The 16,423-nt window shown below is 34.9% G+C and overlaps 2 protein-coding genes across 3 annotated transcripts; one reads left to right on the top strand and one right to left on the bottom strand.

The window, feature by feature from the left end:
- The first annotated feature begins 6,483 nt into the window (after positions 1 to 6,483).
- LOC123708693 (inactive peptidyl-prolyl cis-trans isomerase shutdown-like) lies at positions 6,484 to 8,123 on the top strand. 2 transcript variants are annotated; one of them, XM_045659523.1, is made up of 4 exons: positions 6,484 to 6,624; positions 6,712 to 6,812; positions 7,083 to 7,290; positions 7,370 to 8,123. In XM_045659523.1, exons 1-4 carry the CDS (start codon positions 6,581 to 6,583, stop codon positions 8,103 to 8,105), a joined length of 1,089 nt encoding a protein of 362 aa, XP_045515479.1. In that variant the 5' UTR covers positions 6,484 to 6,580; the 3' UTR covers positions 8,106 to 8,123. The 2 variants fall into 2 exon arrangements, with proteins under 2 accessions (XP_045515479.1, XP_045515478.1); XM_045659522.1 differs by having other exon boundaries at positions 6,712 to 7,009; positions 7,091 to 7,290.
- Positions 8,124 to 8,263: 140 nt separating this feature from the next.
- Positions 8,264 to 10,098, bottom strand: LOC123708694 (protein l(2)37Cc). The gene is made up of 5 exons (XM_045659524.1): positions 9,943 to 10,098; positions 9,697 to 9,781; positions 9,430 to 9,591; positions 8,999 to 9,180; positions 8,264 to 8,826 (listed from the first exon to the last, which is right to left on the bottom strand). The coding sequence occupies exons 2-5, from the start codon at positions 9,779 to 9,781 to the stop codon at positions 8,434 to 8,436; spliced, it is 822 nt and encodes a 273-aa protein (XP_045515480.1). The 5' UTR covers positions 9,943 to 10,098; the 3' UTR covers positions 8,264 to 8,433.
- Between the last annotated feature and the right edge of the window lie 6,325 nt (positions 10,099 to 16,423).

The following is a 16,423-nucleotide window of genomic DNA, read 5'->3' as shown; positions in this document are numbered from 1 at the left end:
TAGGTAGGCAAACTTCACAAACAACAAATCTTGCAACTAATCAATAAACTGGACCCGAGAAATCGCAGGACGCAAAATCAAGTTGTCAAACTGTATTGGGCAGTATGAACTAAAATTATTTAATACTAACTACAAATTGCTTGATCGATCGCAGGTAGAATCCGAAACGATGTTTTATTGAAAGTTCTGAAATGAAATAGTTTCGCTAGAAATTTCACCTTGAAATTAGTCGGATTATTTTAAGTAAATGCAGCGCTTTGGAATCCTAGCAATTGTGAAACTAGGCGCGAGAAACAAAAAACGCAAACAAGAGCTTCGTTCGATTGTAAATGTATTTAGAATATCGCTTATCGACATAACAATGAAAATACAGTATTTGAGGACTCAATATAACGGAGAATTAGCTCGAGGCTCTGTGTGTGCCTATGATTACTTACACTTTTTAAAAAACTCAAATAAGCCATACAGACTTGTTCATTTAGTAAGATGTATTCCTATAAAAAGTATATTCAAAACAAATTATACAATTGGCCTAAATCGTAAATAAGTTTAGGTAACTAGTAATAGTTTGTATTTTAATAATTAATTTAAGGTATATGCTATTGCACAATTTAGGATTGTGACATTTAAAAGAAAACTATCTCTTATTACTTTTCAGGATATTTATACATTTAAAAATACATCAACAGCTGATAATGCAGTATCACCTGATGAGACTAAAAAGATGCCTTATCACCACCACCTAAAATGGCATGAACTGATAATATATTGGATTCCAACTTAGTTTACTTATCAATAGCAGTGAGAGATGAATTTTCAGTATTTCAGTACAAATGAACTGTGTTCACTAAAATGTGAAGGAACCCTCTTGCAAAAAACAGAATACAAGATTTTATATTTGACATTAAAATGAATATGCTAAGTGAATTTAGTCTGAAACCTACCAAAGTCTTCACAACAGCCATATCTCAAACTGAGCCAGTGCGAAATGAAAAATTATTGTATACTGTACCTGTTATAAGCAATAATTAAGCATTACCACATCTCAAGCACCTCCGACATCGGCGATGAATGGGATTATTATTAATGAGACCTGCCACTATTTAACATTCAAAGTTGATGAACAATAGCAATGCCAGCAACTTTCCAATGTGGAAGTGGATAAACCTGAAGAATATGATATGAGACATTGAGTTATTTGTCCATATTTTATAAAGTATAACTTGTTTTTACTTCAAAGAAAAATGTAATTCATGACTTCATGAATTGTGTAAATTAATTCTAAATGTAAATAGATATTTGTATATAAGATCCAGTATTATAGAGACAGGTATTATAAACTTACACCCATATTCATAAAAATCAGTGTTGCAATTGCACTATCATAACAAAACTATTCATTTCTCTTTTTTTAAATAGTGTTAATGTTGTGATATTAAAAGACAGATGAGCACTTTAGTTTAAACTGTACACTTACACTGATTTAGTGGTTAATAATTGTATTGATGTGAATATAATTAATTGTAATTCCAGTGAATTTCTTAAAAAAGTATGTAATTATATCTCATTTTCTAATACTTGTGTGTGATTGTGGTTATTTCTTTGACAATTTCGGGCACTACAAATGATGGAGTTTTAACTTGGTTACTAAATTTTGTGAAATGTAAATAATATATTTCAGTTACCATAAGCCATTAATAACAGAAATATATAATAACAATAACAATGATAGTAATAAGGTAAAATGAAATATTTGTATTGTTTGTATTAATGTCTATGTAGGTGATTAGTACGTGTCGTAATGAAACAGTGATGTGTCCTGACAAGGACAGTTGTAAACGTTATCGTCATGAAACAATAATTTGTTCTGAAAAGAACAGTTAATTGCGTTATCGTAAGACCACGATATGGAACTGTTCTGAGAAGAACACGTTCGTACGCTTCGACGGTTGCGCGCAGAAAAGGTCAACTTTTTGCCGCGCCTCGATTTTATCGTCTACGCACCCTTCGCATCTTGGTACCACATGTTACCACTAGTGGCCAGTGTAGGATAATTTTTGTATATAAATCTACAGTTTTTAAAAATTAAACATATTCCACATTCCATCTTCACCTCTTCTCAACGAATTATTAGGAAGTTTTATTTTAACCAAATAAGGACCAATCAACCTAAACCAAAACAAACCTAAAGTGGTGACCCCGAGAAGAACACCAAGAAAATTGAAGATGACGAACACAGAAAATTCCGGTGCAGAGCGACAAGTTTCATCACATCCGTCGAGCCAAGAAGTCTCCGGTATCTCACTGTCACTCCGTGTGCCACCTCCAGAACAACAACCAACCATCGACACCCTCATCGGTGAAATAAGAAGGTTGTCTTTGGAAGTTGTCGAGCTACGAGCACAACCTCGCGACAACTACCGCAACAGTCGTTCTCGCCACCATTTACAATCACGCTCGCGGAACGCATCAACAAATGGAAACGAAAACCGACGAGAGTCACAGATGGAAGATCGAAGCCGAAAAAAATCTCCAATGCCGTACTGCTATTACCATCATCGCTACGGTATGGACGCACACCACCATGCCCATGTTTCAAGCCCATAAACCAGTCGGAAAACTAAAAGTAACGCTGGCCGCGGCGGGAACCGGCGTTACCGAATCATCACACCGCCTTTTCGTTACCGACAGGGTAACGAAACTTACCTTTTTGGTCGACACAGTAGCCAATATCTCCGTGCTACCAAAGATTAAAGGCTCACGTGACCAAAACCACTGCCATTTCAACTCTGCGCCGCCAACAACACGGTCATTCCAACACACGGAGAGAAGTAACTCCAACTTGATCTTAACCTCCGAAGACCATACACATGGAAATTCGTTGTAGCAGATGTGTCTAAGGCAATCCTGGGAGCAGATTTCTTGCAGTACCACCACCTCATTGTCGACGTAAAAAACAGAAGACTGATCGACGGGAAAACAAAGCTGGTAACAAACGCTCAACTCAGTACTGCAGACATACCTACAGTTCGTAGTATTGACATTGAGCAAAATTACCACAGCATACTAGCAGATTTCCCAGGCACAACCAGAATCACTTCAATGAAGCTTAGTCCCAAACATTCCGTTGAACACTTCATTGAAACAAATGGACCGCCCCTTCACTGCAAGCCACGCCCCATTGCACCGCATCGTTACGAAATGGTCAGGAAAGAATTCCAAAACATGATCGATCAAGGGTTATGCAGACCAAGCAAAAGCCCTTGGGCATCACCACTTCACGTCGTGCCAAAGAAGAATGGAGACCTACGCGTGTGTGGCGATTACCGAAGGCTCAACGCCATAACCAAGCTCGATCGGTATCCCATACCACGCATACTTGACTTCACATACCAACTCGCAGGGAAGAAAATTTTCTCCACACTCGACCTCACCATCACCATCAACCCATCAAAATGTGTTTTCGGCCAGCCAACTGTGAAATTCCTCGGTCACCAAGTCACAGCGGAAGGAATACAGCCACCCCAAGAGAAGGTACAAGCTATTACAGACTTTCCAAAACCACAAACCGTAGAAGAACTACGACGTTTTCTCGGTATGATAAACTTTTACCGTGAAAATATCAAAGATGCCGCCACCATACAAGCGCCGTTAAATACCTACCTGCACAACGTCAAGAAGCGTAACAAAACTAAGATCGACTGGACCACTGAATCAACGCAAGCTTATGAAGCATGTAAAGAGGGCATAAAAAACGCCGCTTTACTTGCTCATCCGTCTCACCAGGCGACACTTGCTATATTCAGCGACGCTAGCGACAAAACAGCTGGTGCCACACTCAACCAATTTATCAACAACTCATGGCAACCACTCGGCTATTTCTCGAAGAAATTCACCGACGCACAGACTCGCTACAGTACCTACGATCGAGAGCTACTCGCCATCTACATGGCTGTCAAACATTTCCGCAAAATGTTCGAGGGACGAGAAATAATAATATTCACCGACCACAAGCCGCTAACTTTCGCTTACACAAAAACAAATACAAACAGCGAATCACCGAGACGCACCCGACAGCTACTTTATATCAGCGAATTTACCACTGATATACGACACGTCAGTGGATCTCAAAATGCAGCCGCAGATGCATTATCACGTGTCGAAGCAATCACCTGTCCATCGCCAATCGACTACAATCTACTTGCAGAAGCTCAAGAACGCGATAGCGATACCATTAAAGCACTCAGTCTACAGAGCAATTTATGTTTCAAGAAAGTCAACCTGCCCGTCTCAAACATCAAATTACACTGCGAAACTTTAACCTCACAGTTACGTCCGTACCTACCAGAAGAATACCGACGTACCGCATTCAACGCAGTACATAACGTTAGCCACCCTGGTATCAAGACTACGAGAAAATTGATTACGCAACGTTACTTCTGGCCCTCAATGAACGCAGACGTCGGCAAGTGGGCAAAAGTATGCCTACAGTGTCAGCGCGCCAAAATACAACGCCACACATCAAGTCGATTATCAATTTTTTTACCAACCGAACGGTTCGAACACGTTCACATTGATATCGTTGGTCCGCTACCTACCGCGGCCAGCGGACATCGATACCTCGTGACAATGATCGACAGAGCAACGAGATAGACCGAAGCATACCCACTATGCGAAATATCAGCTGAAGACCTCGCCAAAGCGGTATACGAAGGTTGGATTTCCCGTTTCGGTTGTCCTGTAACAATAACAACGGACCAAGGACGCCAATTTGAAAGCAGAGTATTTGCATCTCTTTCTCGCTTACTGGGGATCGAAAAAACGCGTACAACTTCATACCACGCACAGTATCATCGAACGATGGCACCGTGTCCTTAAAGTCGCTTTAAAAGCAAGACTACAGACCGCAAGAAGCTGGATCAACGAGCTACCAACCGTCCTACTCGGATTACGCGCCGCTATGCGAAGTGACACCGGCGTAAGCGCCGCCCAACTTACCTACGGATGCAACATACGCTTACCCGGTGATTTCTTATCAACGACCCGCAATGACGTCATCATGGACTCTGGCTACATCGATCAGCTGCGCGACGCAATACGTAACCTACAACCAATGCCGAGTCAACCACACAGCAACACAAAACCCATATTCGTACACCGCCCGTACGACCTGCAAACATGTGAATACGTATTCGTACGCATAGACGCCGTAAAGAAGCCATTACAAGCACCGTACGACGGACCCTATCCCGTGCTGAAACGAGACAGCAAGATATTTACGCTGCAGTTACCTAACCGTGAAATGAATATCTCTATCGACAGACTCAAACCTGCCTACACTATCGCCGAGCAAGATGTGCCTACTGATACAACCACGAGTACCTGCAACAAGCAAATCACATCAAGTGCGAGCGAACTACATGAAGCATCAAATAACTTGAAACATCAAAATGACAACAACCTGAAACAACAAGACACTGGGAACACCTCAATACCTACAAGAACAACTCGCCGAGGCCGCGTTCTACGCCTGCCGGTACGCTTCGCTAGAGGGGGAATCCTGTAGGTGATTAGTACGTGTCGTAATGAAACAGTGATGTGTCCTGACAAGGACAGTTGTAAACGTTATCGTCATGAAACAATAATTTGTTCTGAAAAGAACAGTTAATTGCGTTATCGTAAGACCACGATATGGAACTGTTCTGAGAAGAACACGTTCGTACGTTTCGACGGTTGCGCGCAGAAAAGGTCAACTTTTTGCCGCGCCTCGATTTTATCGTCTACGCACCCCTCGCATCTTGGTACCACATGTTACCACTAGTGGCCAGTGTAGGATAATTTTTGTATATAAATCTACAGTTTTTAAAAATTAAACACATTCCACATTCCATCTTCACCTCTTCTCAACGAATTATTAGGATGTTTTATTTTAACCAAATAAGGACCAATCAACCTAAACCAAACAACCTAAATCTATGATAATAAATTAAACTTTTCTTAAACTTTATCATATTTAACTTTATTTAACCAATTTCTGTAAAGTTGCATATAGTAGATCATTTATCGAAAAATAAGGTCATAAAGAAGTTTCACTTACGTTTGTACACTAGTACGTACGCACACATTAATTTTAGGTATTTTTAGTACAAATACGGTCTACTTAATATTATTATTAAATTATAATATATTGTAGTTATAAATCAATTCGAACAGCATGCTGCTAAATCGATTTTCAATTTTCGATTTTCTTTACGAGTTTGTATTTAATCATATAATGAACATAAAACAGATCATTCGTAATTTGAAACTGATAATAAAAGTGTACATAATATTTAAGCATAAGTTTCTGTATTTGTATTGTAATCGAAATCTTTTTTATAATACCAAAACATCGATATTCGACTCTTCGAAGTCTGACAGAATGTATAGTTTAAATTTTAATCTGATCTGTGCTTAAAACATAAATTGGACTTTAGTCTTTAACTACATGTAAAGTTATAGGCCCCGATAATTGCCTTAAAAATATTTGATATAGGAACTACAGAAATAAATATAAGAAGGGGTCATTAAAATACCTATTATGGAAGGTCCTCCGATCGTATTGGAAGATGGACTAGATCTACAGTTTAGTTGTACATTTTATCTAATAATAGTAGTAGGTTTTAGTTGATATTGTAAGTTAATCTATATAATTTACATTTCGATTTTCAGGAAACTAATTACTTCAAGTTCTATATTAAATATTAACGTAGATTACGATGACTTAGATAATTTTCTAGAAGACGATGACACCAACAAATTTGACCAAATTGGTGAGCCGGTTGAATCATTTGAAAGCCTAGAAAGACATCTAGTACCTATTGATGGTAATGGCTATGTTAAAAAGAAAACATTAGAAGATGGTGGTGGTATGCCTTTACATGAAGGATGCACAGTATACATTGCCTATTCTGGATATTGGGAAAAAAGTTTAGAACCTTTTGATATTTGGAAGCCCAATAAACCCCTAGTAGGTTCTAGTTCAAAGTATTGCTTAATTTCTGTAACATTTTATTTTAAACTGTTTTTTTACATTTATTTAGCATTGCAGGTAGTTGATTTAAAGGAAAATGGCTTGTTACCTGGAATATTATTGGCAGTAAAATCTATGTTAGTAGGAGAAAAATCTATTTTTTTATTATCACACCAAGTGGCATATGGAGATTTAGGTATACCACCAAGAATTAAACCAAGAGCTAAATGTGTCTTCTATATAAAACTAGTGAAAAGTATCTTGACTCCTAAACAAGGGTAAGTAGTTATAGGGTATGGAATTAATTTAATATATCGAAACTAATTCACTATATTATTCCTACATTTTTACTTTCAGGCCACTAAATTTCTCTGAACCCAATACTTTCAAGAGAGTTCTTCATGAAGTAAAGATGATCCATGTGTCAGGTGTTACTTTGTATAAATCAAAAAATCTGCCTGCTGCTATCCAGTTATTCAAAAAAGGAGTAAACATGCTTCACAAATGTCGTTTAGCTGATGAAGATGAAGAAATTCAGCAACAGAAATTATTAGTAAAATTATATACTAATTTAGCTATATGTTATAACCTTACAAAACAACCACTTAAGGCTTGTATATCATGCAATGAGTTACATAGGATTAATAATTTATGGAATAATAGCAAAGTTTTATTTCAAAATGCTAAAGCATTGAGAATGATAGGACAATTTGAGGAAGCTCATAAAAAACTCAAGAGGGCTCTGAAATTAAGTCCAAATAATAATGGAATCAAAGCTGAAATTGAATTATTAGAAAATACCAGCAAAGCTTGTAGTATTGATGTTTGTTTAATTAACAGCAGGAATTTAATAGACAACAATTTCAAAAGTGAAGTAGATAGCTTAGTTTCAAACTTTAAACAAAATCCAAATGTGAGTAAATTAACATTGCCACCAGGCATGAATTCTAGTGAAATGGAGTATGTTAAAGAAGCTTGTTTAAGAGAGAATTTATTTTTCAACCAAGTTCAAGAAACCTATACACTGGATAAAGAATCACATGATGTTAAAAATTTCATAAACTTTGTCAATCTATCCATAGATAATTTATAAATAAAAAAATATATTTTACTTCATGTTCTCTTAATTCTGGTCACACCACATGCTACATAATTTTAAACTGATAATATTCAAGTCAAGAAAAAGTGAGTGATCGAAGAAAATTTATTCGATATAATTAGATATCCTGGCTGTAGTAGGAAAATTGTAAATAAGTTCAACAACAAATATTTAATTGCGTAATTATAATTTTTGTAAAGCTATGTAAACTAGTCTATTGATGGAACCATAACACCTCCAAAATGCAGTTTTCTTAACGTAAATACAAATGCAACTGCTTTGCACTAACCACACTGTTGTACAAGTTCAACAAAAATACTTTTTAGTTTTGTGTTGGCAGGTTTAGGAGTACATTTTGTCCTTGAGGTAAGTACGTAACGTTGCGTGATTTGGATAGTTGGTATGCAATGTCTTCTGCTGCTTCAATACGTCTAAGTTCTACAAGACCTTCACCAGCAGATCCAAATGATTTAGCAAGTAACACAGCAGCTTGAGCATCTCCCTCTGCTGCTATAATGGCTGCTTTCTTTTGTTGTTCAGCCTTTTCTACTAAGAATCTAGCCTTTTCAGCTTCTTGCTGCGCAACTTGTTTCAACTCAACAGCCTGTGTAAACTCTTTGCCAAATGTCAAATGGGTAATAGAAATATCATCAAGAATCAAACCAAACTGTGCTGCTCTTTCTGTTAAACTTTCACTCACTTTTTGAGACACAATCTGTAATGATAAACTTAAAATGAAATGAAAGTACATTGTTACATGTATTTTGTGTATATAATTATGGACTTTGCAGGAAATTAAAATTTCCAAATAATTGCATCCAGGTGAACACTAAATGGAGAGTACAGATTATGGTAGGGCTATTGTATATATAACAAGTAAAATTTACCTCTCTTTGTGTAATTAGTTCGCCTGCATCAAACTGGGCTACAACAGCCTTTAAAACTTCAGCTGTTATAGATGGTAGTACTCTTTCATCATAATCAATACCAAGAATTGTGTAGATCTTTGGAAGCTGATCTGGTATTGGCCTGAATAAAATACGAAGGGTGATGTTGACATTTTGAAGATCTGAAATAATAAAATTATTCAAAATAATTATCTTAAAAACCATGGTTGTCCATTATGCCCTTAGAACATATTCACATAATATATCACAAATTATTATCACTCTTGAGATAAAGTAAGAAATCTTTATATGATATTTAAATAATGCAATACATTTGTATTATACATATATTTAAATCAAAATGTATTGCATTATTTAAATGATGTCTTTTCCAAAATTGTGGCCCTCTAAATAATAAAGTATAAACATACCTTTACTTCCAGTAACAGTTGGGACATTACGAGGTCTAGACCTAATATCGAAAACAATCGGTCTTTGAACCCAAGGGATGAAGAAGTGAGTTCCTTCACCAACTACTAAGTTTTTAACACCAGCAAATCTGTCAAATATTACTGCTCTGTGGCCACCATCAACTGGAAAAAAATGCGTAATTCATTTCATAGCATTCATATAAGACTCCATAAAAGACCATTAATATATATATATATATATATATATATACACCATGTATTACATACCATTGTATAATGCTGAATTCACTACTCCTCCAACCAGAGCTACTCCCAATCCGAGTTGGCCAATGCGATTGAAAAGTTGGGCCATCTGCAGAAAATAATTTATCTCAATTTATAAAAATACTATATTTTTACCTTCGAGTTTACTTTTTGCATTATAAAATGTTTAATAGTTATCACAAAATAACCTCAAACATACATGAAATCGACATTGTACATAATTTCTTAAAATAATTAGTCTGAAATTACCTTAACAGCCTTAATTAATATATCCCTCTAGTATGTATTTATTAATATATGAACTTAAATATATTTTTAGTTTTATTACACAAAACGTACTAGAATCACGTAAGAATTATTAAAATTGAAGAATTCGAGCACAACTTGCCATAGAGAAAGAGTACTTTGGTAGAGATTGTTGATTCTTTACAGAGTATATAAGATCATAGTTATTAGTTAGGCGACACGGCTTACATTTAAATATTAAATATAAGCTGTGTACATTAGTAATATGGTAACCATATCTAACACTATTGGACCCTTAGAAGTATTTCTTAGCACTCGTTTTACTGAAGTAAAGTTTTAGTAATTAAAAACTAGTTACTAGGAAATTGGCAGGGTGATCATGTGAAATCTTTTTATACGTATAAATTTTAAAGATTCACAAAAGTTTCTAGGCATTGCACCTGTACGTCTTGAATTGTAAAAAACGTTAGGTAGCTTCTAATTAACAGATTTTTGTTTTTGGAGCACCGTCATTTGAGTATTGCTATGAGTTTGTACTAGGCGCTTTTTAAATTCATTGCTTTTTAACCGAAAGTATATTAGAATAAACTATTATAGTAAAAGTATATTAGAGCAAACTAGATATTTTTTATGCATTCTTAAACTAATTTATTTCATTTAGCTTTTTCGGCTATTTTTATTTTGTGAAACCCGTAAATAATTGTTTTTAAGGACATAAATTAACACTGAATAACTTACCTCGTCAGCTATATGTTGATGTTGTAAACTCAACGCGGACGGCTAATCGAGTTAACTTTGGCGGGAACTGTTGGTAATTGAACGAAAAATAAATAAATAAAGGGATAATTGCAAGTCTGTTGAGGGTCGGCTTTGGGTGGCTCAATTATACAATAACACTAATAAACAAATTGTGATTATCGAATTAGAAGAAATTATTCATCCTTGGCGACTTTCTTTGGATATATTTTACTCGAAGTTTAAAAAAAATCAACTTGTGTTTAACTTTTCCTATCATATATTTCAAAGTATAATATCAAAGTGCTAGTATGTAATAGAATTTGTCTAGTCAATTGTAAATAATTATGACATTTTATATTTTTGAATAATAATAGGTTCACCTTGGCATATTTTTTCTTCTTTATAGAAGCTAAGAATTCACTACTATATTAATAGCCTAATTCCTAACATAAGAAAGTCTTCCAAAGAAACTTATTGTTGCATTTATAGTTATTATTATTTAGAATATGATTTGCATGGCTTGCCATAATGTACCAAAAACGATATTCTCAAAAGACTATATATACATAAAATATAATACTTAAGTTAATTTGTGTGTGTAATAAGATTTGCAAGACTTCGCAATGCACTTGATATGTCGATGAACTTAAAGTTTATTATATTTTTGTTTAATGTTGTGAGGGGTGAATATTTACGATACACAAGTAATTTTATATTGTATATACAAATATGGCACTTATTACGATACCAGAACGATGAATTTTCTATAATCAACTAGTTTTCATATAGTTAGTTAGTTGGGGTTTTATTTAATAACTTAATTGCGTAAACATAATCATTGTCAACTCTTTATACTATAAGATAGCTAGTGTATAATTCCAATATTCTTCAAAATGAAAGTTCCAGATGTTAACAGGTGTTGTTTTTGCATTCCTTTGCGTCCGGGAATTATAATTTTTGCATATTTAAATGTTGTAAGTATTTAGTTAATAAAATTTTCTCTATTTTACTCATACGTATGTTTAATTGTGGTTGATTTTAATGGTTTTTCGTATCTATTTGTTTCGTTAGCGTAGTCATAAATTAACTTATTTACAGACGTGATAATTTTTATCCGTATTTTAATTCTTAAGTAGTTTTCTTTACAACAATTTTTACACAACATTTTTGTGTAGTATTTACTTACCAACTTACTTAGAAATAACGAAAATGCTATTGATTTACGAGATTTATTTTATAGAAAAATGAAGAATTGTTTGGTTATTCGTGCTTGATTCAGAGAACAAAACTCTACTTTCTTTATGTTGCAAACATCCTTGCCGAATATAGATGTAAATGATAATAAATTAACAATTCATGTGTCCATATCTCGTTACTCAGGTATTTTTAGCGGCTGCCGTGACGTGTCTTGTTATCAGTACCGAGCTGCAAAAGACTTCGATAACACGTGACTCTGCAGTCGAGGTCCTGACCTCTACGATATTATACAGTATTCTTGGCATGGGACTCATACTTAATATTCTCCTTTTTGTTGCCGCTTATCAGGTATATGATAATCAGTTGATGTTCTTATGGATAAATATTTCTTTTTATTTGTATATTATAATAATAGACTTTAATCAGTAATTCTACCATGAGTTTGCCAAAGTATTACAGCCGACTGCGAAAAAAATAGAGGTAGGTAGACGTAAGCTTTTAATAGTTCACGAAACTCAACCTCATTAATGTTACTTAAAACTATTTGAACTTAAGATACCACGATTGTTACATTTTTTTTAAATTCCTGACAAACAATGTTTTCTCCAACATTTATTATTTACACCTAATAATAGCTGTAATTGCCATTACGGGTTGTCGTTCCAAATAATAAAATATATATATATATATATATATATATTATTAGGTTCTTGAGATCAAACATGCTCCTGGACGTTCACTTTTTACACAAAATGATCATCATTACTTATTTTACGGAAACCATAGAAACTCGGAAGATTGGCGCCAAAGGTACATAAACCACAGAGTACATCGGATAAAGTGAAGTTACTTTCCAATATATTTGTTAACATAAGGTTAAAATTTACGTTAAAGTTTATTAAAAAAAAAGTTAATTCCTATCATACATCCTTAATAACCACGATTTTACCACTTTAGTCTCAAGTGCCAATATATATTAATAGATATTCTGAAATCTAGATTATACAATATCTATTACAGAAAGACATATCCATGCTACGTCTTTACAATTACTACGCTGTGGCGACATCGCTGACTGCGCTGGTACCTACGTTCTTCCTGCTTTCCCGCCGGATGTACGTCGACTCTACAATATCCTTCTTGGCGATAGGTATCTTAACCATAAATACAATAAACTAGATTTTAATAATGATATCACAGAACAAAGTTTTTTTAAAAATAATGTATTTTAAGAGTATTATACTAACGTTAACACTATATTAACGTTAATTATGAAAAAACTAAATTATGAGAAAAAAATCAACAGGTAAATCATTCCGACAGGCGTCTTTTGTTTATGGGAATCGAATTCGTCTTCAAACGGAGTCTTCAAGTTAATTTTTTTTCTTCAAATAAACTCATTTTTAAAATAACTTAGCGTTTGTTTTGTTTGTTCGTTCGTAATAATAATTAACTCGATTTCAGGTCTACAAAGTTACGTTGTAATGCTGGTGCGAAGTGAGGTAGTGAAACTGGAGGAAATAGAACTGAGACAGAATACTCACGAGCACGAGAACTTGCACGAGGAAATTAATGTACCTGACTGCGTCACTCTTTTGTAGGCTGTAGCCTCATTTGGGTAGAATAAAAAATATTTTTTTTGTAATGAAATACACATCCATTAAGATAAATAAAATTAACTATAAATTAATGCAAACGTTTAGATTTTGACAAAGATCCTACTTCATAAGATTAAGCCATATAATTATTTTTTTAACTGTTTGCAACGAAGTCCTTAATAAATAAACTAATAATTATTATGTGATCCTAGAAAATAGAAACTCAAAGTCAGTAGACCTCGCCTACTCTTTAAAATCACACACGCATGTAAACTTATGTGTAAATTTCGATAGGAGCTCTTTCTGGTAGCCTTGGTAGTGTGCACTGGAAATTAATTTTCGTTCTGGCTCTCTTTAAGTACCCAAAAAAGGACTCGTTCTCCAAATTGCCTTTACGTAATATCAGTGAACAGATAATAAAATTTCATTCAAAACCTTACTGGAATCACAAATTTTCGATGTCTTCAAAGTAGCCGCTCGGTGCACGATCCTGTCGTGTTGCTGTAATGAGTTAAATTAAAGAATAATATAACATTTTCGGGGGCACAGGTGGGCGCCCGCGGGAATCGTGACTTACTTTGTTGTTGCTATTGTTATATAACGCCTATTGAATTCATGAAAAATATCATTAAAACGCTCCATTTTGAGTAAGCGGCCAATTAAAGAATGCAACATAACAATTTGTAAGGCTTATTATTTTTAATTATTGTGTTAAATAGAATAGAAATTTCGAAGTACTTGTTTTTTACTCATTGACCTGAAATAAAAATAGACTAAAACTATTAGTCTATATTATTTATTTGTAGACCGTTTTTGTATTAGTGTATTGTTTTTTGACATACATATTACTAAATATCTTACAGCCATCTTCAGAGACGTTAATTAAGCGTTAACGGTTATTTAATGCATTAAGTAAAGACTAATCGGACGCACAGAGGTGAGGAGATGCAAAAGGGATATGTTAAATGAAGACTCAGTGTTCAGCCGTAACTTTTATAAAGCTGCTCAATTCATTAAAGGAACTATATATGATGCATAGATGATTAACCACAAGGACTACCTAAAGGACCCGTATATAAAAAAGAAGGGGATAAACATCGTTACAGAATAGCGGGTCTGATTACTGTAATTATTGATACGGTAAATATTAAGGTTGGTATGGCCACGGCAGCTGGTGTACGAGTGAGAAAAGACAGAAAGCCACAACCGTTTGGTGGGAGTGTAATAAGGAATTATTTTACCGTAGGTACTATGTAACTTAGTCCTAGATGTCTATGATGAATGGCGAATTAAACTAGTTAATGATTGCGTAATGTACTTAAGAATAGTACGCTTAATATATTTCGTACGAATTTTAATACAGTAGTATGTAGTTTTATTTGATTATGGTTGAAATAATTAATTATGTATTTATATGTTTCAAAACAGTAGTGGCTTTTATGTCTGTATGGGACAGATCGGTTTCGTGATATTTTTTTCTAATAGTCGAAGGCTACGTGTGCCCGACACACGCCGAGGTTTCCTCACGATGTCTAAGCCGAGTTCAACATTGCCCTGTCTTTCATACGAAATATTAATTACAAATTTTCACACTGAAGAAGCTAGGAGACGGAAAGGGGTTTATTTATTGCTGTATTGCAATACATACAAAAATTTAAAGATATAATTCCGCGAGTGAATGTTACTTATATTAGTTAAAACCTACGTACTTTTACAGTTGTATTTTAACTATACATTAGTATACAGTACAGTACACAAAAATAGTGCCAATTTATTACACAAAACTAACATTTCATTTATGGTAAAGGAATAGAAAATGGAATTTCGGCACAGAATTAGAAATGAAAACTCACTCTTGCCACCTACTAAGATTGTAATTGAAAAATACCTAACTATGTGCCATTACAGTGCGCACCGTCACTTTATTAATTACTCAAGCGACAAAATAGCTTAATGGCGTCAATTAAACAATCCGTATAACAATTTAGCTTTCGCGGAATGGTTTCTCCGGGCATTTTTAAAAACTACGTGGGTAAATGCCACTGAGGAGTCCTGTAAAGCGAAATGCACTTATTAGCTGAGGAGGGCGCGGTGAGTGCTCCGCCTAATGGTTGCTATTCATGGGTTGAATGGAGACATAAAATTGCCAACAATTATATACTCTCGCAATGATAACTGGTAGATGCCTCCAAACCGTCTCGGAATGGAGCCTAGCTTAGGGAATTTTTAAAAATCTTGGACTTTTACCTGGAAAATATAAGCTTCTTACGCCCGCATTCATTCAATAGAAAGAACTGAGTGATTTCTTAAAGCGCATCATGGCGTACAATTATATTCTTAAAGGTTTATAGAAAGCTGGTTTGATTGCTTCGCTATCATACTTTGTGCAAGTATTATTGTATTGTATATATATATTGACAACCCAAAAGCTTTGTTTCTTTTACATGACCCTTTTTGTGTGTAACATAGTAGGAGTGACATTACACACGTCAAGAGATATGATTGATGGATATCACATCTTTAAGATATCTCGATCACCGGGTTTCACGTTTACCTGTCAATTAATGATAAACCGTAATACTGACATTAGTTTGGAACGTCCTCATATAATAGTAAGGTAATACGTGCTATTGTTCTGTGTGATGCCGAAATCTATCAGCGATCTGTGAGTAGGAGCGTGAGTGACGTTACAACATGGCGGCAGGTAGGCAAGCGGAGATAGGATCCGGTCATCCTGGCCATTTCCGGTCTTCACGCGGCCGTGACGCTTCCGGGCGCACGTCGCCGCCGCACATTGAACAGATGAATCTAGAATGGACACGCTTTGCCTGACAATTGGGTGATAGATTTACTAAAACGAAAAGCAGCAAGGAGTTTTTGCTGTAAAAAATAATTACTAATTTCATTATTATATTATGGCTAGTTACATTTAACATGCCAGTTGTAATGGC

This window comes from Pieris brassicae, chromosome 4, assembly GCF_905147105.1.
Source record: "Pieris brassicae chromosome 4, ilPieBrab1.1, whole genome shotgun sequence".
NCBI classification, from domain to species: Eukaryota; Metazoa; Arthropoda; class Insecta; order Lepidoptera; family Pieridae; genus Pieris; species Pieris brassicae.
The sequence above is the reverse complement of the archived record's forward strand: the minus strand, read 5'-3'. Positions and strand labels throughout refer to the sequence as shown.